The following is a 24921-nucleotide window of genomic DNA, read 5'->3' as shown; positions in this document are numbered from 1 at the left end:
CCCTCACCCAGTTCTCGTAACAACCATCCCAGGGCCTCTTTTGAGTATTATTCCTAGTTGGTGCTGGATAAGGAACAGTTTGTGCTGGAGGTCTGCACTGGATGCCACTCACTTGACTCGGGAATGCAGCAAAAGAGAGTTGCGTCTTATGAATATGGTCTGAATTTGATGGATCCCAGGGATACTGGCAAATGCACCGCTCCCCAGCCCCAGCTGTTTCGACTGAAGTCCCATGGACTCCTCCTTTGGTGGGGCCATATCTGACGAGGTAAGAAACTTTACACAAGGTGAATAGCCTGAAAACTGAAAATCTGCATCAACACATGCCACAGGCGGGACTGATGGGGCTGGAAGAGAATAAATGGATTGAGAGTTTGGGGGGAAAAGAACATAAGGACTGAATTTGAAATCAAGGATAACATTTAAAGGGAGCAAAAAAACACACTGCAAAAAAAAAACTGAGCCAGCCTTGCTGATGTCCACTGTTCTGGCTTTTCAGCCCCATTTCAAACGCACTACATGGAATCCTTTCTTCTCATGACCATCAGCCTGTGCAACCTGTGCTATCTCATGGAAATGACGTGACAGCATGGTAGCATAGTGGTTAGCACTATGGCTTCACAGCGCCACAGTCCCAGGTTCGATTCCCACTTGGGTCACTGCCTGTGCAGAGTCTGCACGTTCTCCCCGTGTCTGTGTGGGTTTCCTCCGGGTGCTCTGGTTTCCTCCCACAGTCCAAAGATGTGCAGGTTAGGTGGATTGGCCATGCTAATTTGCCCTTAGGTTAGATGGGGTTGCAGGGTTACGGGGATAGGGTCGAGGTGTGGGGTTAAGTAGGGTGCTCTTTCCAAGAGCCGGTGCAGACTCAATGGGCCGAATGGCCGCCTTCTGCACTGTAAATTCTATGAAATTGTCTCTAATTCCTTTGTTATTGCTACTCCTATTTTGAGTTAAATGCGCCAGCAAAAAAATGTCGCTCACGATTGGAGCACAAAATGCCACTGCATAAACTGGTACCATAAGCAGTTTGGATCAGCGCTACTGGTAATATCGCCGGTTTTCAGACATTTCCCTGCTGGACAACCAGCACTACTGACACTTTCACTAGTACGACCCGGAAATATTACCAGTAACACTGTCAATATCACCGGTTTCACAGGCACCTGAGGCAGCATTATCAGTTCAGATCTGGGTCAACTGGTACCAGTTTATCGGTCGTTCCTGCTGTGCATTAGAGTTGGAAACAGAAATTCAGTACAAATAGGGCAATTGTTCACATGGCAATATTATCCAGTGGTGTAGTCAGCAGGTTGTCATGATCAAAATGGGAGCAATGCTCCAATTCCACTGCAGTAAACTCTGCAAATAACACTTCTCTCCACCCCCCACCCCACTCCACTGGCAGCCTCATACTGTCTGGAGGATTAGTGGAGATCTGTTCATCTGAGGCATTCCCTTCAATTGTAATATCTGCCCTGGTGCTAAGATGAGGCAGTGCTATGTGGCCCACTGACTGGAAAGTATCACCGTGAGGAACACCCTGGGACTTGGTTCACAGTTTCGAGGAGGAACAACGCGGCTGCATCCAATTCATTTGACACGAGGCAAATCAAGGCATTTGTTTCCAAAACATACACGCACACAAAATGCAAATATAAAAACAAGTGCTAATGGTTGAAGATATGCCAATCTACAAAAGGGGTCCATATTTAAGTAATTATACACACAAAAATGTCACAAAGACACATCAAGAGAATCTCACGGGAATATTACAATAACTGTACTATCCTGGAAAATTTACAACTAGACAGACTTCTATTGTATTGCTCCAAAAACCTGTTCACACAGACAGTGGCAGAGAATGGAGCAACCTGGCACCATTCCACTCACTTTCCCCCTGATGCCTCCAGTCCTGGGTGACAGCTTCAAGGGCGGTGTGGCAACATTCATTTCTTCCCTTCCTGCTGGCTGGGTGCTCGTTTTCCAGGTAAGGTCAGGGAGTCTGTAAACCTTTTATTTTGTTACTCATTCCTTTCTCATTCTGAACATCAACACTGGGAGCGATTTTATCCTTTTGGCAATAGTGTAAAGCCGGCGGAATTGGCTCTTCCACCCGTCGTATAATTCACACAATTTTCTTGAACGTTGAAGTGCAAGTTAAAATGATTCCCCCACTTTCCTTGAATAATTCGCTGCAATGATAATGTCCTTTTATCCTACAGCAGTAGCATCTTGGTGTTCGGTTGATGTCAAGTCATACTATATATATATTATATATATTTAAACCAATCACCAGAATCTTCAGAAGTCCTGCACTGTTGGATTAAGGCCTTTCTTATACATAATATATACAGGGCAACCATACAGTACCAGTGTAATAGGTTGTGCACCCTTTAAATAAACCAGACTCTTAAATAGTATCTTCTCTTCCTGATCTACCACACTGTCGAGCTAAGGAAACCTTTAGGAAATTGAGACTAATGGTCTCCATGGCTGGGCTGGCGTAATATACAGGCATCTACCGGTGACTGATGGCAATTAACATTAGGATTTTAATATCAAAGTGATTATCATATGACCACTTAGCCCCGGTTACTTTCTGATAGGTTCGAGCCCACAAGGCCCACTCAAATCAAATTACACTTTAAAATGTTCAGCTTTGTAAAAAAGTTCATGCTCCCATCAGGATTTTAAAAGGTCACATACCAAGAATTGCTTTACCACAACATTCCACATGACCTCTTTCAGAATGAAAGAGAACATGAATTGCTTTAGAAATAGCCACAACATACGCAGGTCGGCACTTTAACCCGCAATAAAATGTTCCACCGATCTGGCCAAATTGTTTGTACGCTGCTTATGAAGTCCAAGTAGGACGACTGCCTGTCTTAATATGGCTACCAGGGAAGGGCCATTGGTTACAGCTCCGTGAATGGTCAGAACTTGAAAGACTGGTTCAGAAGAAGAGCCATGTTGGACTCGAAACGGCAATTCTCTTTCTCTCTCCACAATGCTGCCAGACCTGCTGAGAATTTCCAGCATTTTCTGTTTTTATTTCCGATTTCCAGCACCTGTGATATTTTGCTTTTATATCAAATTTGGGTGATCTGAACACCCACCGCCACCCTCAAACCCCCCCCCCAGGCGTTTGAGGTAAACTTAAAATGATGGCACCTTAAATGATCGGGTAACAGCACAGAACAATGGAACCGAGGGCCTGCCTGGTTGCTGGGATTAGGTACTGCAGAGGCCGATTCACTTTGATCAACTGAGCTGGCAGGCAAACTCTCAATAAATCTTCTTTTGGATATAATCATGGTGAAGGCTTTAGTGCCAACCAATGGAATGTTCCTAATTTGTATTTTTGCTCATTGACTTTGAGTAGGATTTTTAAAAAAAACAACCGACGCCATCTTAAAACCTTCTTGCAGAAATCTTTCTCAATTAGGCAGCTTACTCACAAAAATGCAGTATGGCGGCCGGGAGTATCTAAATAACTGAAAGTTTTGATCTGCAGCTATACAGATCTGCAGTCTTTTTCAGAAATGCCCAGGTAAATGTAAACAGCAACAACAGTGGTCTGTTTAAACAAAAACACCAACAGTAATAAGGGTGCGTATTAAATGTCTGCAACAGGGAGATGGATTTATCTACTACCTTTTTACCAGTGAATCAAATTTCTGGCAAAATGTTAGAGCCACGAATGTCAGGGAGGCCCAGCCACTTAATATGCGACTGCCACACTCAGTTTCGCTTTCTCAAACCTCCTCTGACATTATGGAGCGCACCCCCCCCAATCCCCTGGTGGTTATGAATGGATGTTGACTGCAAATACCAACCCCACCCCACTGTAAACATTACAAAAGCCTGAATGGACTGCCCTTTAGGCTCCAGCGCGTTTGCAGCAGACATCATTTGAAATAACATTAAACAGCGTCACGATTAAAAGTTCCGATGTGCACAAATATACTTTTCCATATAATATTCTTTTTAAAAAACGGCTGTAAAATAGAGTAATTAGATCCAAATTAATATTTTCAGCCTCCACTATAGTACACCGGCCCTTTACAAGTAGTGAATGTTCACCTTGGATCCTTTTATACGAACTCTTGAATCGCTACCATCTCAGCAGCAACGGGTGTGGAAATATATATGGGCTACGTGGTGTCACTATGTAACGTGCAATTTAAACAGCATGAAGTTAACTCCAGTGCTGATGTATCACCACAAGTAATCAACTTTGTTAAACACCATTGACCTTAGTTATCCAGCCATCACATCGATGAGGTTCAAATTGGCGGGTTGTTATCACTGAACTGTTGCGTGGTAGCACGCCGTCTGTCACGTTGCCATTTTTGGTTTTGACATCTGGGTTGCTCCTGCTTCTGGCTTTAGTCAGTTGTTGGGGGTGGGTGGTTGGGGGTCAATAAAAAAATATACACACACGCGCACACACATACACACACACAGGCTGGCCGATGGTTGAATCACCAACGATCGATGTTGTCACAAATGGCAACGGGCATGCACAGTCTTTGGGAGAACAGAAGAGGGCGAAATGGGGTGGGGTCTTGCTGTCGCTCCTTGCTGGTGTTACACAGCTGTCTCCTGATCCTCTCGCTGTATCATCTGGTAGTGCTGCCTGTTCTCGAGGTATGCTGCCAGTTCCATGTCCATGGCCTTTTCCGCTTTGTTTTTTGGAGTGTCTCCCTAAGGAGCAGGATGGGAAAGAGAAAAATAAGTCAGGATGTGGGAGCGCATCCACGGCACAAGTGTTCCACCGTCCCTTTTGATTGGGCACCTTCTAAAAGCAGGTTAACTAAACCAGGGGAACAGGCGATATTGCGTGAAAGAAGTCAGAAGGAAGTGGTATCTTTCTGCTGATGTTTTGCTAATTTCTTGATGGCTCCCACAACATCTTGCCAGTATCAGGACAATTAAGGCCTATTTAAAGGTAGACTCTTTTTGACATGGTGTCAGCCATGACCCAGTTGGGAGCACTGTCAATTAGTCAGAAATCATGGGGCTGAATTTTTAGTATGACGGGGGCCGCTGACTCCCAACTGTCCCACTACCACGATATACCCCGATGAGTAAGGAGTGGCTTTAGGCAGGACTTCTGCCCTCACTCAAGAGGATGTCCCATTTGGAGAGCTGCTGACCAATCTGATTGGCTGGCAGCTCTCCAATCCCTCCAGCAACAGCGCTGCCTTAGCCAGAAGCAGAACTACACGGAATCTCCTGAGACTAAGTCCGGGGAACTGGAGATCCAGGTTAGGTGTAAGGGATCCCAGGGTGGGAAGGGTAGGGAAGGCTTGAGGGGCTGTGAGGCGGGGGGGTGGGGGGGGGAGAACTTGGGTCTTGGGGGATAGGTAAGAGAGGATGTGAGATTCAGAGGGCCTCAATTGAAGTTAAGGTGGACTTCCCACCTGAGGCCTTGCCCGCCCCAGCGTAAAATAACTGTGTGGTCAAGACAGGTGGGGGTGGGGGGATGGAGGGGAGTGAGAGCAAGCATCAAATGCTGGCCATGGAATCAAGTTCCATCCCAGGACATGACCACAAAAACTAAGAGTTGACACTTCAATGCAGCATTGAAAGAGTGTGACACTATTTGAGATATTTTCTATTGAAATGATAAACCAAACCCAAGGTGAATATAAAATATCCCACGGTATTATTTGGAAAAAGGGCAGGAGATGCTGTCTGGAGTAATAATTATCCGTCAATCAACACCACAAAAACAGAAATAGGGCGACACAGTGGTTAGCACTGCCGCTTCCAAGCACCAGGGACCGACCTTGGGTGACTGAACGTGTGGAGTTTGTACATTCTCCCAGTGTCTGCAGGGATTCCTCCGGGTGCACCAGTTGCCTGCCACAATCCAAAGCTGTGTAAATTAGGTGGATTGGCCATGATAAATTGCCCCTTAATCTTTAAAGGTTGGATGGGGTTACAGGGATAACGTGGGGGAGTGGGCCTTTGTAGGATGCTCTTTCAGAGGGTTGGTGTGGACTCGATGGACCATGGCCTCCTGCATTGTAGGGAGTCTATGGCCATTGTTCCATTTGCTGATTGTGGGAGGTTGCTGTGTAAGTTATTTACTCGAGGACAGCAATGACTACATTTCAAAAGTACTTGATTGGCCACAAGAGCTTTGGGTTGTCCTGAGATAGTGAAAGCCTATACAAATGCAAGTTCTCCATTTTTTCTTTTGGTGGTGACATTACAACCCAATGGCTTCAACCCGCCAAACCAACATTGGGCATTTCTCAACCATTTCTGTACTGGCCAAGACCATTGTGCAGCAAATCAGCATACGTGGGGACTTGCCGGCAACTCGGACCAAAACTGTGGAGAATCCCAATCAATGACTCACATCATTGAAGACTGCCCCCGGACAAAATTCAGCGGACGGCTGAGAGAGCTCGCTATTGCTTGGCTTGGGATTACTGCATACACTTAAGAAAAGGCAGCCTCCACTGTCCACAATTGTTCTTGGCACAGCGAACAATTATGACCAGGTTGCCAATCCCCTCCACATCCCTCTCAAGAGTCACTCAGGTATATGACACAGAACAAGTTGATTTGTGATAGAGGAATGAGACTCTTTTACACCTGGCGTTATGTAGTTCACACTGTAGCAGACAGGGATCTATGTTTGCATGGCTAAAACAGTTCTGAAATAGAATCCTAAATATGGAGAAATAATGGTGTTTGATTCATAAAATGACAATAGTTCTTTTTAAAAAAAAATAATTATTACAGGATGTGGGCATCACTGGCTGGGCCAGCATTTATTGCCCATCTCCAAGTGCCCTCGAGATGGTGATGGTGCTGCAGTTCCTGTGGTGTAGGTATACCTAGAATACAATTAGATAGGGGGTATCCAGGTAAAGAATATAGCAAGGTACGTCACAAACAAGTATGAGGAAATCAGATGAGGGGCTGAAGATGGAGGGATTAGAAACTGACCAATACTTGATCCAAAATATGGGATTTGAGAAGGTTTTCAAAGGAGCATGGAAACAAACGGGGAGTGGATTAGGGAGGCAGGTCTAGGCATAGGATCCAGGGCAGTTGAAGGATAAGATGGATTGGAGGGATTAGTGGAAGTACAAAAGGGTCAGAGCCAGAGGGACGGATAGTTTGGGAGTGCTCGAGAGACTGGAGAAGTTTACGGAGAACAGGGTGAGGGTAAAGTCATTGAGGACTTTGAAGATGAAGAAGTGGATTTTAGATAGTGAGCCTGGAAGCCAATGCAGGTCAGTGAAGATGAAGCTGATGGCTGAGCGGGATTTAATACAGGGGCAGGGTGCATGTATGGCAGCATTTTGGACAAGTCAGGTTGTGGGGTAAAAGGAGGCCATTAAGGGAAACATATCCAGGATTTCTCCTGATTGGTCATAATGGTAATACAGAGGGCAGCACGGTGGTGCAGAGGGTTAGCCCTGCTGCCTCACGGCGCTGAGGTCCCCAGGTTCGATCCCGGCTCTGGATCACTGTCCGTGTGGAGTTTACACATTCTCCCCGTGTTTGTGTGGGTTTCGCCCCCACAACCCAATGATGTGCAGGCTGGGTGGATTGGCCACACTAAATTGCCCCTTAACTGGAAAAAATGAACTGGGTACTCTAAATTTAATATTAAAAAAAAATAATAATGGTAATACAGAAGTGAAAGCCACACCAGCTTGGAATAAAGACAGAAAATACTGGACAATCTCAGCAGGTCTGACAGCATCTGTGGAGATAGAACAGAGCTAATGTTTCAAGTCTGGATGGTTCTTTGTCAAAGCTTCTATTCCTGGAATTGTTTCCCGAGTCATTGGATGCAAATGGAATGCTATGTCTTGGTCACAGCAATCACATCATTTAAATACCAAGAGGAGTAAAACTGGTCATTGATTAGTAGCACAGAATGGGCAATCGTGAAACAGCAGTCCATTGTATATCTGTCATTTGATTTTTTTTAACAATTCCCATTGAAGTCAATGGTAAAGATAATTGGGCAGGGTGTAAAAAGGAGCTATTCACTGTGCATTATCGACAACGACCAATGTTCTGCACTTAATCTAAACCAGCAAGTGTGCTGGGAATATACTTACAATGCAGGGGAGGATATCAATCAAGGCAACCTAGTTTTTAAATGAATGATAATCCCTTTGCTCCGATCAACAACTTGCATTTACACAGAACCATTAACTTAGTGAAACATCCCAAGGGAAGGTTCCCAAGTTCATTCTCAGAAAGCAAACTTGACACTAAGCCAAGGGAGGAGATATTAGGAAAGTGTTCAAAGCAGTTGTATTAATGGCATGTTAGAGGAGGGGGGAGATGGATGTGAAGAGGTTTAGATGGGAAGTCCACTAATACGATATGAAACAATTGGGCTGAATTCAGTGGGATGTGTAAGAGCTGGAGTTTGTAAGGGTAGAGAGGGCTGTGATCCTTCTGTCACTGTGACCCTAGAGCCAGAGGTGAGGCAGCAGCCCCTCCCAAGCACTTCACGTGTTACTCTTGCTCCCTACCAGCTAGACAACATCCCATTAACAGGCTCCATCCCTCGCAAAAGGCCTCAAGTCTTTTAGGCTCCCTCTTTTCCCCACACTTCTCCTTCCATAGCTATCTCCCAAAGGACAAATTAAGGTGGCCATACTACAGATTAGTGCAAAATCCAAACCATTACCTTACAGAGGACAGTGAAAAATCTCTTTAGAGTGAAACAGTTCCGAATTCCTTGTAATTCTCAGTGTTTTGGCAGAATTTGAAAAGGAGCAGCAATAGTTTCTTGTAGGTTAATTCATTCATTGACCTTGCACTTATTGAGGTGATCTTACGTCCAGATTATAATATCGTATTAAAGCCAAGTTGATTGAGAATTGAAGGTTGGCCGGTATCAGTTTTAAGATCTCTGCATAACTTTCAGTTTGCACTGCTGATCCAGCAACACTTTCTCTCCCCATCAGTGAACCTACCACGCTGCTCAATTCATACCGCTGGAAATTTTCAGCAATGCGTTCCCTACACAGCTAGTGTTATACATTGGAGGGAGAATCCCAGACCATGCATCAGAAAACCCTGCATATCATATGGAATGACTAGAATCGATCTGAAGGTTATAAAGGTTTTGCAATGGCGTTTGCCAATTCTTCCTGAAACTTCTATAAATATCCTTGATTTCCTTCTAAGAACAGCCTGTAACACTTCAGTATCACTGAAATCATCCCAAGACCAAAGAACGGAGCTTGTAAATGTTTACCAAAGTCCAATAAATAGAGCTCCCAGCTCATTACCTTTATAGAGGACAAGTTATGTCGCTGGGAAGGCTCTGTTAACATTTCAAAGTTTAAAAAAAAAACATTTTATTAGGGTACTAACATTTCAAAGTTTATTCACTTTGGTCTTCTGAATTTAAATTCAATATTGAACCATGTGTGTGCGGATTATTTTATTTTAATTTGCTGTGAAATAACTCAAGAGCTAGAGATACATTGCTTTTGCTATGAGATTGCTGCTATTTTCCAGATTTAGTTCCTCCTCTCCCTCAAGGAACGATGTGTCTCTGTGTCAAATGCTGTTGATTTAGACCACCTACAGATTCATCTGTTGGAGCTCATGACAAATGGGTGACAGGTGAGAAACAGCTAACCATCCTGCAGAGGGACATCCCCAAATTCCTTCAAGTGTTTTAGTCTGCTTCAAAGTCAGCAAACAAGAATCTCTCTGGGACAGGGTGCGCTCCACTCCACCTGACTACATCAATGGGGCAGTCTCCTCCTCCCATCATCACCACCAGCCCAACCCGCCCTACCCCCAAAGCGGGCAGGTGAACTTCACACATTGTGTTTGAATAAAGACAGAAAGAAAATCACTTCCTGAACAATTTTCCAGCCACCTATTCCTTTCCTCTGAGATTTCTGCTTTTGGAACTGGTTGTGATAAAAATTTAAAATGTGTGCCCATGGCATCTGCAGCTCTGTGGGTACTGTGTAAGGAAGTAAAAAACAGTAGTACAAAGCACCTACAGAGCTTATGCACTTATCCCCCCCCCCCCCCGACCCCCCACACCACAGTGGCTATACTGAACCCACAAAGAAGGTAGTCAAGACTTCACCGTGGCCTGGCACTCGAGCCATATTTTCTCAACAGGCTTTTTATCAAACTACTGTCTCCTAATGCTGATTTTTCACAGTTTCCAGTGGTTGCTATAGCATTCATACAAGAGAACCTTACAATGCTGTGAATGCTTGCAATTTTCCATGCCAGGCTGACTTGGGGCCTACAATGAGCCTTCTCACACAGTGGTGCAGAATTTAATGCTTTGCCAGTAACTGAACTGGTTCTCCACTGAAATGTGTTGCTTCTTATAGCCATAGAAGGCATTTCTGAATGAGGTTGTGGAGTGAACACCCCCCCCCCCCCCCACTGTTCTTCCATTGGATGGGACAGCAAGGATTAATTACTCCAAAAGCTTTGTGGGCAGGATGGTGCTCCAGTGTATTGATGTATGAGCATATGCCCTACGTCATTCAACGCATGAGTGGATTCTCTGGCGATTCGGGGTTTGCTTCAGTTAGGCATCAGTGAGATTTCCGTCCATAGGCAAAAAGGTTAGAAATTGTGGGTTGCGGAATGGTCTTGGGGAGGCATCTCCTTGCGAGTCACGAATGGAATAGAAATTTGGAAAAGTACCCGAGAGTAATGAAAGGAAGGAACTTGCATGTGTATAATGCCTTTCACAGTCCCCAACTGCTTGGCAGTCAATGAGACATCTTTCCTGGAGTGTAGCTAGCATTTGTAATGTTGGGGAAACACGAGAACCGAGGTCCCACAAACAATGACCAGACCATTGTTATTTTTTAAAAAGTCATGTTGATTAAAGGATAAATATTGGGCAGGTCACTGTGGACTGCTCTTGCTCCAAATAGTACCATGTGATCATTTACATTTGCCTGAGAAAGTAAGCCTGAGCTCCAACAATGCAGCACTCTCTCAGTACCAGATGAGGCGTCAGCATAGATTTTATACTCAAGTTACCAGTGGGTCTTGAACCCACAACCTTCTGACTCAGAGATGAAAGTGCTATCCCTGAGCCACAGCTGATATCCAATTACCTAAGTTGAAGGCAAATTGTGGGAGAACAGATAGAATGGCCACCTGAAGCTAGAATATTATCTCCAGCACAGAAGATAATCAAAATGGATAGGACAGAGGAAATGGAAGAAATTGTTAAATTCAATGTCGAGCCAAAAGGCTGTAAAATATCTGATCACGAAATTATGTTCTTTTTTATTTCAGATTTCCAGTATTTGCTGTATTCTGTTTTTAATGGGATGTAGCTATTCATTATTTTGCTATTTGGATAAATTCCTAAAACTTACCACTCCCTTTGCACCATGAAATCCTTTATCAGTAAATCTCTCCCACCTTATCACAGACCTTCCTTTTTGCTCAGCCCCCCCCCCCCCCCCCCCTTTACACTGTTAAAATTATATTTCCATGGGAACATAAGAGGTGCAGGCCATTCGGCCCTCTAAGCCTTCTCTGTCATTTAACAAGATCATGGCTGATCCTCAACCTCGATGCCATTTTGTCGCATCTTTCCCATATCCCTCGATGTGTCAATTATCTCAAAATCTCTGTCTTGAACATACTCAATGACTGAGCCTCCACAGACCTCTGGTCTAGAGCATGCCATACATTCAACACCCTCTGAGTGAAGAAATTCCTTCTCATCCATGTCCCGAAATCATCTCTTATTCTGGTGTCCCTTGGTTCCAGCACCCACCCACCTCCACCACCCAAGGGAAGCATTCTTCCTGCATCTATTCTGTCAAGCCCTGTGAGAATGTTGCAAGCTTCAACGAGATCACCTTTCATTCTCTAGACTCTAGAGAACATTGGCGCAGTCCCCTCAATCTCTTATAGGACGATCCAGCACTCCCTCTATTGCAAGTATATCTTTCCTTGTGTACGGAGACCAAAACTGTAGACAATGCTCTAGGTCTGGTCCATCTTCCTCCAGTTTCTTCTGTCCTGAAGAAAGATCCTTGAGCTGAATCGTGCTCTCCACAGATGCTACCAGACTTGCTATTTCCCTCATTTCCTGGTTTTATTTCAGATTTCCAGCATCCACAGTATCTTGCTTGTCTACTATCTCACGTCACTAAGATATCCTGGAATCATGTGCGGAATTCTCCCATTCGGCGGCAGAGTGTCCACGCCGTCGGAAACGCCGTTGCGTTTCACAACGGTGTGAACGGGCTGCTAGGAATAGCGATTCTGGCCCCTGCAGGGGGCCAGCACGGTGCTGGAGCGGTTCACGACGCTTCAGCCTCCCATTCCGGCATGAACTGTGCGCTGCAACAACCCGCGTATGCGTGGTAACCTCCCTCAACGTGCCGGCCCCGACGCAACATGGCGCGGGAGTTCAGGGTTGGCGCGTAAGAAAATAGGCCTGGGGAGTGAGGGGCCGGCCCGCCGATCGGTGGGCTCTGATCGCGGGCCAGGCCCCATCGGGGGAACCCTCCGGAGTCGGAGCACCCCCGCCTCCCCCCAGGCCTCCCCCGACCCTGCACGCAGAGTTCCCGGCAGCTGCGACCAGGTGTGGACGGCGCCGGCAGGACTCTGCCTTTTTAGAGCGGCCGCTCGACTCATCCGGGCCGGAGAATTGGTGGCCCGGCCGCATAGAGCGGCCCGTGACCGGTGCCGCGCCAAACGCGCTGGCGCCAATGGTGCTGATTCTCCGCTCCGAGAAGAATCGCGTGCCGGCATCGGAGTGGTGTGTGGTTGCGGGAATTCTCCAGCCTGGCGCGGGGCTGGGAGAATGCCGCCCCATTACTTTGTATTCAAAGGTGAGTTGAATTGAGTTGCGAAAAGTCATCTCTATCCTGCCCACCCGCCACACATCCTCCATTCTAAACATCAAAGAGCTCAGTACAATCTGCAATGATAATTTAGATCACAGCAATTTGCAATGTCAATATTTTGTTGCGTCTACAGTGTTTCTTGTCCGCAGGTTTCTATATTACTCTGAGCAACACAACAAATGTGGACTCGAACCCGAATGTGGGGTTTAAGGGATTTCTGAAAAATCTGATCCAAATAAAGATTTCTAAATAATCTACTTCAGGTGACTTCACTAAACACCTTTTAAAACCACACAGAATCAGAAATGATATTCATAAAGCCCCAGAGAAACGGGAAGAGGCCATTTTGTCCCTTGAGCTTGTGATAATGATCATTCAATTCAATGGTTTGCAATTTTACAAGATTTGTTCCAGAACATGTGGTTGAAAAAGTCCTCGTATACTAAAAAGTGCATTCTATCTATTTTCATCTACGGCATGACTGGTTTGATTTGATTTATTGTCACATGTACCGAAATACAGTGAAAAGTATTTTTCTGCGGCCGAGGGAATGCACACAGTACGTACAAATGAAAATGAAATGAAAATCGCTTATTGTCACGAGTAGGCTTCAATGAAGTTACTGTGAAAAGCCCCTAGTCGCCACATTCCGGCGCCTGTCCGGGGAGGCTGGTACGGGAATCGAACCATGCTGTTGGCCTGCTTAGTCTGCTTTAAAAGCCAGCGATTTAGCCTTGTGAGCTAAACCAGCCCCAAAATAGACAAAATAATAATCAACAGAGCACATTGACAAATGATACATCGCCAAACAGTGATTGGTTAGTACGAAACAAGGGGCCAAACAAAGCAAATACATGAGCAAGAGCAGCATAGGGTGTCGTGAATAGTGTTCTTACAGGGAACAGATCAGTCTGAGGGGGAGTCGTTGAGGAGTCTTGTAGCTATGGGGAAGAAGCTGTTCCTATGACTGGATGTGCGAGTCTTCAGACTTCTGTACCTTCTGCCTGATGGAAGTGTCTGGAATAACGCAATGCCTGGGTGTGAGGGGCCTCCGATAATGCTGTTTGCCTTCCTGAGGCAGTGGGAGGTGTATAGAGAATCAATGTGGGGGTGGCAAGCTTGTGTGATGCATTGGGCTGAGTTCACCACACTCTGCAGTTTCTTGCGACCTTGGGCCGAGCAGTTGCCATACTAAGCTGTAATGCAGCCGGATAGGATGCTCTCTATGGCACATTTGTAGAAGTTTGTGAGAGACGGTGCAGACATGCCGAATTTCTTTAGCTTCTGCAGGAAGTAGAGACGTTGTTGGGCTTTCTTGACTATTGCATCAACGTGAGTGGACCAGGACAGACTGTTGATGATGGTGACCCCCAGGAACTTAGCCTGTGATCTTGTGTAGGCCCTGCCCTGATCTACAACATACTCTATATGCCTGCCTTTATCCCGATCCCACATTACATCTAGTAACAAAAACAAAACCCATCCACTTCAAATGTAAAATTACCAATTGATCTAGCAGCAATTATAATTTGTGGAAGAAAGTTTCAAACTTTTCCCACCATGTGTGTGTCAAAGTGGTTCCTTACTGCACCACTGAAAATTCTGACTCTGCTGGCCTTGCAGTCAGTGGAAATACTTTCTATCTATCCCAATCTGTTCCCCTTAATTTTCTGAAAACTTCACTCCTTAACCTACTGAAAGCCAAGGTAAAAAATCCTTGTTTACGTCATCTCTCTTTGCCATTTCACTTTAGGGAGTTCAGGTATAATTTTAGTGAATCTATGTTACACTCACTCCAAATACATCTGTGGTGCCCCGAACTGCACATAGTTCTCCAGCTGTGGTTAGCACTGCTGCCTCACAGTGCCAAGGACCCGGGTTCGATCCTGGCTCCAGGTCACTGTCCGTGTGGAGTTTGTACATTCTCCCAGTGTTTGCATGGGTCTCACCCCCACAACCCAAAGATATGCAAGGTAGGTGGATTGGCCACGCTAAATTGCCCCATAATTGGAAAACAAATTCTAAATTTAAAAAAAATAGTTCTCCAGCTGTTTTGTAACCATGGTTTAGTACAGCCAAAACAGGACTTATATCCCTTTGTATTCTTATCCACAAAATATAAAGGCCAACATTCCACTTGCCTTTTTGATTATTTTCTGCATCTACTCCTTATATTTCAATGAGCTGCATACTCGGATGCCTAGGTAGCTTTGAACCTTGACCGTTCGTCTCGTTTCACAATTCAGGAAGTATCCCGTACTTTTTTTTTAGATCCAAAGTGGATAATCTTATATATGCCTCTCTTGAAAGCCATTTTCCACAATTTTGTTCATTTGTTAACCTATCAATTGTAGGCTTTGAAAAGGCCCTTCTTGTTTATTTCCCCTTTCTTTTATTTTGCAATTATCATTTTTGATCTATGGGTGATTAATGGACATGTATCTTTGAGTCCAGCAGCAGAGAGATTGAGAAATTCAGAGGTTACTGGAGAGAACACTCTGCTAGTTTGAACAGGAACTCCAGACTTGTCGGCACCAGAGAGGGAGCTGGGACTCAGTTTGATTGATTGGCTGGGGAGCCAATGTATTGGCCCAAAATGCCATTCTCAGCCCGGTAACAGATGGTGATTGGATCCTATTCCAGTGCGATGGTTCTCAGAGACCCGAGGGTTACAGTTTAACTTTTGGGCATTGAAAGACAAGGACCTGCTTTCCTCTCTCTCTCCAGAAAGGCTGTGAGTGCTGTATTCCTGAATCTACAGAGGCCTGAATGAATCTACAGTAACTACTTCAAACTGAAGACAACTTTTGAACAGGAGAAAAGTGCTGGAAATGCCCATCTGACACAAATACACTTTTTCTCTTCCACTATTTTTTTAACCCCCTTCTTCTCCTCTGTGTTTGTCTTGTCTTGTGTGTATATATGGGTAGGGGTACAGTTAAAGTGGAAAATTTAGAATTAGATAATAGTTAACCAGTTGTATATGCTTCATATTTTATTGTACTTCGTGTTATAAATAAACAGCAATAGTGTTTAAACCAACAAACCTGGTGACTGTAATTAATGGGCAGCCAAGGGCCAAAGACTTCGGGTATTTTTCGAAGAATTATTGGTGATTTCACTTGTGTTGTGACTCCTGGTCAATTGGGGCTGGAATTGACCGTGCACCAGCCCAGGCTGTCGTAACAGTTTCCACCAGTATTGCTCACAATTCTGCCTATTTTTGGGTCATTGGCAAATTCGGACACTCTGCTTTCTATCCCATCATCTAAGTCTTTAAAAATTACAGTGAATAGTTGAGCCAAAGCTAAAAAGTAAAATTCATATTCTAATGGCATTTCAGGAGCTCCTCTTGGAAAGGGCCTACGTCAATCATGCACTAAGGTGGTAGCTCGTGGCTGCGGTGGCCCAAGTTCACTCTCTGGGGTTGGGAGGCATCTCATTGCACAATGCTGCTGAGAGTGCACTTTGTGCAGGTAAAGATTCTTTTGCAATTATCCACTGCTATGGCAGCATATGTTACTGCATCACTAAGGATTATGCTGTATGGCTTCTATATGGGCCAACCACAAAACATTGTATGGTAGATCACACAACATAGCAGTTCAGACGTTTATGGCGGCATTGTTTTTTTTAATTTATGATGTGGAGATGCCGGTGTTGGACTGGGGTGAGCACAGTAAGAAGTCTTACAACACCAGGTTAAAGTCCTACAGGTTTGCTTCAAACACAAGCTTTCGGAGCACTGCTCCTTCCTCAGGTGTATACCTCTCCATTGGGAATGGGACAACTCATCGCCGCCGACTCATCGCCAGCCCAACTCATCGCCAGCCCAACTCATCGCCAGCCCAACTAAAAATTGTAATTCATGGTAATTCATGGTAAAAGCTGTCGGCGGCGGGTAACTTTTGAATGGCCCACACCAAGCATTTGATAGATAGACCGGCCGGCGAACCAAGTTATATCACAGTTCAGACCGGTGGTATTTCAAATTTAATTCATGGTAAAAGCTGTCGGCGGCACCAACACTGCTTTTACGTTCAAAATCATTCTTTTTTGTTTGTCCTGTTTTAGCTCACTCCACTAACTGGAGAAGAAAACCGTTGTGCAATATTTGAGTCCAGTGCAATATTCGAACCGTCAAGAGTCTCCTTAAGTATCTATTTATCCTTGTGCACAAGGTCTTAAACATTAATGCTAACCACACCTAGAAACGTCAGGTGCTTTAAAAATAAGTTGAGAGACGCCTTGTAAGTTTTCCCACAGTCATTTAAAAAAATGAAAAGCAGCATTGTACTGATGCAAACTGGATTAGAAACAAGACTTTTTGTTGACCTCTCCCTCTCAAGATAATTCGTGAATCTTTCAGGTGGTTGTTATTTCTTTAGTCGGGTTTCCAAGGCCTGGATCTTTATCCCCAGGTTGGCGCTCAGAGTCGGGAGATTTCCTAGCACGACGGGCCCACCCTTAAAAACTGTCTGGCTGCAGGTTGGATTTTCGGTCAATGCTGGGTCGGGTTGAGGTAGGAGTCAGGGTGGACGACTTCAAAATTAATTTGGAGGCAGGCTGAGCAGAAGGCGCTGCGTTGAGATAATTACAATAAAAAATAAAACACCGCCCTTCAACCCTATGCCCGATCCTGGTTAACCTATCCAAACCCATGCCACTTTAACCACCGCTATGGGTCCTCAAACCCCCATGTCACCATGCCAGCTTCATGCAAATCCATGCAACCCCCCCTCCACCCCACCACTCTGGGGACTCTTACCTCTCTCAAAGGGGTCCCAGGGCACTATCCAAACAGTACCTTACCTCTCCAAAGGCTGTCCAACTAAATCCACCAAGTTCAGACCTCCTCTTATTTGGTCTAATCTGCACACTCGGTGTTTCAAACACTAAGCTGTCGGCGGCGGGTAACTTTTGAACGGCCCGCACCAAGCATTTGATAGATAGACCGGCCGGCGAACCAAGTTATATCACAGTTAAATGAGTCTTTTAACCTCCATTAATTTTTATTGAATTTGAAATACCACCGGTCTGAACTGTGATATAACTTGGTTCGCCGGCCGGTCTATCTATCAAATGCTTGGTGCGGGCCGTTCAAAAGTTACCCGCCGCCGACAGCTTTTATAATGAATTAAATTTGAAATACCACTGGTCTGAACTGTGATATAACTTGGTTCGCCGGCCAGTCTATCTATCAAATGCTTGGTGCGGGCCGTTCAAAAGTTACCCGCCGCCGACAGCTTTTACTATGAATTGCCATGAATTACAATTTTTAGTTGGGCTGGCGATGAGTTGGGCTGGCGATGAGTTGGGCTGGCGATGAGTTGGGCTGGCGATGAGTTGGCTGGCGATGAGTTGGGCTGGCGATGAGTCAGCGGCGATGAGTCGGCCGCGATGAGTTGTCCTAGACCCTCTCCATTCACCCGAGGAAGGAGCTGCGCTCCGAAAGCTTGTGTTTGAAACAAACCTGTTGGACTTTAACCTGGTGTTGTAAGACTTCTTACTGTTTTTAAATTTAGAGTACCCAATTTATTTTCCAATGAGGGCAATTTAGCGTGGCCAGTCCACTTATCCTGCACGTCATTTTGGGTTGTTGGAGTGAGACCCCCATTGACACAGGGAGAATGTGCAACCTCCACACGGACAGTGACCTGGGCTTGGGATCGAACTCAGGTCATTGGCCAAGTGAAACAGCAGAGCTAGCCACCCCACCACTGTGTTGCCCTATGGCCGCATTGCTTAATTTATAAATTGCTACATGGGCAGCACGGTGGCACAGTGGTTAGCACTACTGCCTCGCGGCGCTGTGGTCCCAGGTTCAATCCCGGCTCTGGGACACTGTCCTTGTGGCGTTTGCACATTCTTCCCATGTTTGTATAGGTCTCACCATCACAACCCAAACAATGTGCAGGTTAGGTGGATTGGCCATGCTAAATTGTCCCTTAATTAGAAAAAAAAATAATTGGATACTCTAAATTTATTAAAAATAAATAAATAAACGGATGCACTAAGTTGAGTTAAGGGTTGAGGCTCTTGCAGCCCATCCCATGGAAGGTTTTCTGGCGGTGGTTCACCATTGGCCGTGGGCAGGATCTTCCTGTTCCACCGAGGGCAATGGCCTTTTGCGCTGCTTGATGGCCACACCACCGGGGAACCTACTGGGGATTGGGGGTCACCTTTAGCGTGACCGGAGGAACCCACCCGTGGGAAAGGCCGGGAAATCTCAGCTTTAGTTTTGCTCTTTCTTTGAGCACTAAAAATACCTTGTCTTGTTAACACACCGAAGCCAACACATTTGACCACTGACCTTCTCTTTCAGGTTAGTTAGTTTTCTCTATGTTGTTTTTTTCTCAATTGGCTTTCATTATAGTTTTTCTGCTTCAGCTGCTTGTTGTCCTAATAATGGCTGTACTGCAGGGCAGCCATTTTGCTCGGCCAGATCATAGATCAGAAATGGTTATTTTAACTAATCACAATCCATGCAGGGTGCTGTGAGAGGGGCTCTAATACTAAAATTCGATGGCATCCCCTGAGCATGTCCGAATGAGCTCCATATTGACAGGGTGAATAAACATCAGGATTCTGTGTGACGGACTGCAGTACAATGCACTTATCATCATCATTACTACTGTGACAGGGCATCTCCTTAATTACCTTGGTGCAGGGCAACTAAGCAAATTGCTTTAACTCTTACAATGCTGGTGGTGATATTTGCTGAGTTAAGAGAGGGCCACAGAAAAAAAAAATCAAAATTGGTTTGACCTTTAATCCGTTGACACTTTACCCTCAGCTGACAGGTAAAAAGGCACCTCACAGGCAGCAGAGATTTCAGGAATGCTAACCTGTAGAATCCACATTCAGATTAGTGTTTATGACGAAGGGACATTGAAGGGTCTGTTCTCCCAATTGTTTCCATCTGGTGGGTCATCAATAACAGGGTCAGTACAAATTCCAGATTGCGGAGTTTTATTTCCCTCTCTCCTCTTGTTTTTGAAACTCCATCTGGCAATTTTCTTCCATAATAACAGCTCCGAACTAATTTTAAAATGGCCCTTGCAATATTTGCCCCTTCATCTGGCATCTATACACAATTCCGGTCACATTAATTGAGCTGTCCTGTGCATGAGCTCTCACAGGAAAAAAGCTCGGCTGCATTGTACAGTCTTTTCATGGAAGTTTGGTGTTATAACCCTCCTGGAGTTCACTGCATTCCCTGTGACCTCCACTGAATACAGATTCCTCCAGTAATGAGGGGACTGGGTTTCCCCTTAACAGGGGGTTAGATCACGAGTATAAAATCCTCAACCTGGGAGCAGGTCGGGGAGGGAGACCCTTTATATCGTAAATAAAACCTAACCTTTGTTTCCTACCTATTTGGTCAATGCATGCTGCTTTAGCGGATTCTACACTGGCAATGAGAATAAAGTGGAGCTCCTTCACTAGTCCTAGAGAGGCCTCTCATCCATCTGCCAAAATGCTGCATATCGGTAAGCTCGAACCATTTCAAGCAGGGGTCGATGACTGGGGACAGTATGTCAAGCACATGCAATGTTCTTTTCATACCAATGGGATTATTGGGGACGAATGGCAGCCTGTGCTATTCTTAACAGCCTACGGTGGACCCACGTACAGCCTCATAAAAGCCTCACCCACCCACATGCGCAGATACCTGGTCATTTGCCGCATTGGTGGTCTTAGTGAAGGTTCATTTCGACCTGCAACCGCCGTTAATTATCCGGCAATTCTGATTTCAGATGGCCACTCAGACCCAGTCGGAATCAACTAGCGACTTCCTGGCCTGACACTTTGAAACCTGTGAATTTGGTGCCAGGATCAAAGAGTCGTTGCGAGATCGATTCGTGTGCGGAATCCCCACTGTCAATATGCAAAGCAAACTGCTGGCTGTGACTGACCTGGCTTTACAACACATCATAGAAATCGCCAACCCCTGTGAGACTGTGCAGCAATGGGTCCAGGAGCTCAAAGGAATGGTGGTGCTAAGCCTCAGCCCCCAAACTGCACACTGCCCAGGTCCCACCCCATAAGCAAAGCCCTGGCAGTGGGATGGCCCCCGCAGGTACACCGGCTACTGCCGGCACTGAGACTGGAATGCCGCAAAACACCTGGAGTACAGGTTCAGGCCGGTGGCTGCTGGTTGAAGGTCACCAGAGGGCGGGGGAGACAGAGATAGGGGGATAGAGACAGAGGAGGAGAGCAGGGGCAGTGAGGTGGTAGTGAGGAGGAGAGAGATGGGATTGATAGAGGGGATAGCGTGGGAAGGTTGGGAGGGTGGAGTGGAGGGAGAGAGTGGGGGAGGGCAGGGTCAAGAGAGAGAATCGGGGAGTGAGTCGGGGGAAGAGAGTGGGGGGAAAGAGAGTAGGGGGTAAAGAAAGTGGGGGGGAAAGAGAGAGGGGGAAAGAGAGAGGGGGAAAGAGAGGGGGTAAAAGAGAATGGGGGTAAAAGAGAGGGGGCTAAAAGAGAGTGGGGGTAAAAGAGAGTGGGGGGTAAAAGAGAGTGGGGGGTAAAAGAGAGTGGGGGGTAAGAGAGAGTGGGGGTAAGAGAGTGGGGGTAAAAGGGAGTGGGGGGTAAAAGGGAGTGGGGGGTAAAAGGGAGTGGGGGGTAAAAGGGAGTGGGGGGTAAAAGGGAGTGGGGGGTAAAAGGGAGTGGGGGGTAAAAGGGAGTGGAGGGAAGAGAGTGGGGGCGGGAAGAGAGTGGGGGCGGGAAGAGAGTGGGGGGCGGGAAGAGAGTGGGGGCGGGGAGAGAGTGGGGGCGGGAAGAGAGTGGGGGGAAGAGGGGGGGGGGGGGAAGAGAGTGGGGGCGGGAAGAGAGTGGGGGGGGGAAAGAGTGGGGGGAAAGAGAGTGGGGCGGGAAGAGAGTGGGGGCGGGAAGAGAGTGGGGGCGGGAAGAGAGTGGGGGCGGGAAGAGAGTGGGGGCGGGAAGAGAGTGGGGGCGGGAAGAGAGTGGGGGGCGGGAAGAGAGTGGGGGCGGGAAGAGAGTGGGGGCGGGAAGAGAGTGGGGGCGGGAAGAGAGTGGGGCGGGAAGAGAGTGGGGGCGGGAAGAGGGTGGGGGCGGGAAGAGAGTGGGGGCGGGAAGAGGGTGGGGGCGGGAAGAGGGTGGGGCGGGAAGAGGGGGGGGCGGGGGGAAAGAGGGTGGGGGCGGGAAGAGGTGGGGGCGGGAGGGGGGCGGGAAGAGGGTGGGGGCGGGAAGAGGGTGGGGGGGGGAGGGGGCGGGAAGAGGGTGGGGGCGGGAAGAGGGTGGGGGGGCGGGAAGAGAGTGGGGGCGGGAAGAGAGTGGGGGCGGGAAGAGAGTGGGGGCGGGAAGAGAGTGGGGGCGGGAAGAGAGTGGGGCGGGAAGAGAGTGGGGGCGGGAAGAGAGTGGGGGCGGGAAGAGAGTGGGGGCGGGAAGAGAGTGGGGGCGGGAAGAGAGTGGGGGCGGGAAGAGAGTGGGGGCGGGAAGAGAGAGTGGGGGCGGGAAGAGAGTGGGGGCGGGAGAGAGTGGGGGCGGGAAGAGAGGGGGCGGGAAGAGAGTGGGGGCGGGAAGAGAGTGGGGGCGGGAAGAGAGTGGGGGCGGGAAGAGAGTGGGGGCGGGGAAGAGAGTGGGGGGGGGGGGAAGAGAGTGGGGGCGGGAAGAGAGTGGGGGCGGGAAGAGAGTGGGGGCGGGAAGAGAGTGGGGGCGGGAAGAGAGTGGGGGCGGGAAGAGAGTGGGGGCGGAAAGAGAGTGGGGGGGGGAAGAGAGTGGGGGCGGGAAGAGAGTGGGGGCGGGAAGAGAGTGGGGGGGGAAAGGGGGGGGAAAGAGTGGGGGGGAAAGAGAGTGGGGGAAAGAGAGTGGGGGAAAGAGTGGGCGGGAAGAGAGTGGGGGCGGGAAGAGAGTGGGGGCGGGAAGAGAGTGGGGGCGGGAAGAGAGTGGGGGGGGGGAAAGAGAGGGGGCGGGAAGAGAGTGGGGGAGGGGGGGAAAGAGAGTGGGGGCGGGAAGAGAGTGGGGGCGGGAAGAGAGTGGGGGCGGGAGAGAGAGTGGGGGCGGGAAGAGAGTGGGGGCGGGAAGAGAGTGGGGGGGGAAAGAGGGGGGGGAAGAGAGTGGGGGGGGGAAGAGAGTGGGGGCGGGAAGAGAGTGGGCGGGGAAGAGAGTGGGGGCGGGAAGAGAGTGGGGGCGGGAAGAGAGTGGGGGGGGGAGAGAAGGAGTGGGGGGGGAAGAGAGTGGGGGCGGGAAGAGAGGGGGCGGGAAGAGAGTGGGGGCGGGAAGAGAGTGGGGGCGGGAAGAGAGTGGGGGCGGGAAGAGAGTGGGGCGGGAAGAGGAGGAAGAGAGTGGGGGGGGGGAAGAGAGTGGGGGCGGGAAGAGAGTGGGGGGAGGAAGAGAGTGGGGGGGGGGGAAGAGAGTGGGGGGGAGAAAGAGAGTGGGGGGGGGAAGAGAGTGGGGGCGGGAAGAGAGTGGGGGCGGGAAGAGAGAGTGGGGGGGGAAGAAAGTGGGGGGGAAGAGAGTGGGGGCGGGAAGAGGTGGGGGCGGGAAGAGAGTGGGGGGGGAAGAGAGTGGGGGCGGGAAGAGAGTGGGGGCGGGAAGAGAGTGGGGGCGGGAAGAGAGTGGGGGGGGAAGAGAGTGGGGGCGGGAAGAGAGTGGGGGCGGGAAGAGAGTGGGGGCGGGAAGAGAGTGGGGGCGGGAAGAGAGTGGGGGCGGGAAGAGAGTGGGGGCGGGAAGAGAGTGGGGGCGGGAAGAGAGTGGGGGGGGAAGAGAGTGGGGGGGGGAAGAGAGGGGGGCGGGAAGAGAGTGGGGCGGGAAGAGAGTGTGGCGGGAAGAGAGTGGGGGCGGGAAGAGAGTGGGGGGCGGGAAGAGAGTGGGGGCGGGAAGAGAGTGGGGGCGGGGGGGAAGAGAGTGGGGGCGGGAAGAGAGTGGGGGGGGAAGAGATGGGGGCGGGAAGAGAGTGGGGGCGGGAAGAGAGTGGGGGCGGGAAGAGAGTGGGGGCGGGAAGAGAGTGGGGGCGGGAAGAGAGTGGGGGGGGGAAGAGAGTGGGGGCGGGAAGAGAGTGGGGGCGGGAAAGAGAGTGGGGGGGGGGGAAGAGAGTGGGGGGGGAAGAGAGTGGGGCGGGGAAGAGAGTGGGGGGGAAGAGAGTGGGGGCGGGGGAAGAGAGTGGGGGGCGGGAAGAGAGTGGGGGCGGGAAGAGAGTGGGGGCGGGAAGAGAGTGGGGGCGGGGGAAGAGGAGTGGGGGCGGGAAGAGAGTGGGGGCGGGAAGAGAGTGGGGGCGGGAAGAGAGTGGGGGGGGAAAGAGGGGGGAAAGAGTGGGGGGAAAAAGTGGGGGGGAAAGAGTGGGGGAAAGAGAGTGGGGGCGGGAAGAGAGTGGGGGGGGAAGAGAGTGGGGGGAGAAAGAGAGTGGGGGGGGGAAGGGAAGAGAGTGGGGGCGGGAAGAGAGGGGGGCGGGAAGAGAGTGGGGGCGGGAAAGAGAGTGGGGGGGGGAAGAGAGGGGGGCGGGAAGAGAGTGGGGGCGGGAGAGAGTGGGGGCGGGAAGAGAGTGGGGGCGGGAGGGAAGAGAGTGGGGGCGGGAAGAGAGTGGGGGCGGGAAGAGAGTGGGGGCGGGAAGAGAGAGTGGGGGCGGGAAGAGAGGGGGGGGGGAAGAGAGTGGGGGCGGGAAGAGAGAGGGGGGCGGGAAGAGAGTGGGGGCGGGAAGAGAGGGGGGGCGGGAAGAGAGTGGGGGCGGGAAGAGAGTGGGGGCGGGAAGAAGAGAGTGGGGGCGGGAAGAGAGTGGGGGCGGGAAAGAGTGGGGGGAAAGAGAGTGGGGGGAAAGAGAGTGGGGGAAAGAGTGGGGGAAAGAGAGTGGGGGGAAAGAGTGGGGGGAAAGAGTGGGGGATGAGAGTGGGGGGAAAGAGAGTGGGGGGAAAGAGAGTGGGGGGAAAGAGAGTGGGGGGAAAGAGAGTGGGGGAAAGAGAGTGGGGGGAAGAGAGTGGGGGGAACGAGAGTGGGGGAGAGAGAGTGGGGGAGAAAGAGAGTGGGGGGAGAGAGATTGGGGGGAGAGAGAGAGTGGTGGAGAAAGAGGGGAGAGAAAGGGAGAGAGAAAGAGGAAGTG

The 24921-nt window shown here is 48.9% G+C and overlaps 1 protein-coding gene across 7 annotated transcripts in view; it reads right to left on the bottom strand.

Annotated features, from left to right (window-relative positions):
- Nucleotides 1-1647: 1647 nt before the first annotated feature.
- dgkza (diacylglycerol kinase, zeta a) overlaps nucleotides 1648-24921 on the bottom strand; it is a 922143-nt gene continuing 898869 nt past the window's right edge. For all 7 annotated transcript variants that reach the window (XM_038807436.1, XM_038807432.1, XM_038807431.1 and 4 more), the window contains one exon: nucleotides 1648-4710. In XM_038807436.1, coding sequence (XP_038663364.1) covers nucleotides 4594-4710 — 117 coding nt within the window. In that variant the 3' untranslated portion in view covers nucleotides 1648-4593. The remainder of the gene's footprint in view (nucleotides 4711-24921) is intronic.

The sequence above is a fragment of the Scyliorhinus canicula genome, chromosome 9, assembly GCF_902713615.1.
Source record: "Scyliorhinus canicula chromosome 9, sScyCan1.1, whole genome shotgun sequence".
NCBI lineage: Eukaryota > Metazoa > Chordata > Chondrichthyes > Carcharhiniformes > Scyliorhinidae > Scyliorhinus > Scyliorhinus canicula.
This window is presented reverse-complemented; position numbering and strand designations above follow the sequence as displayed.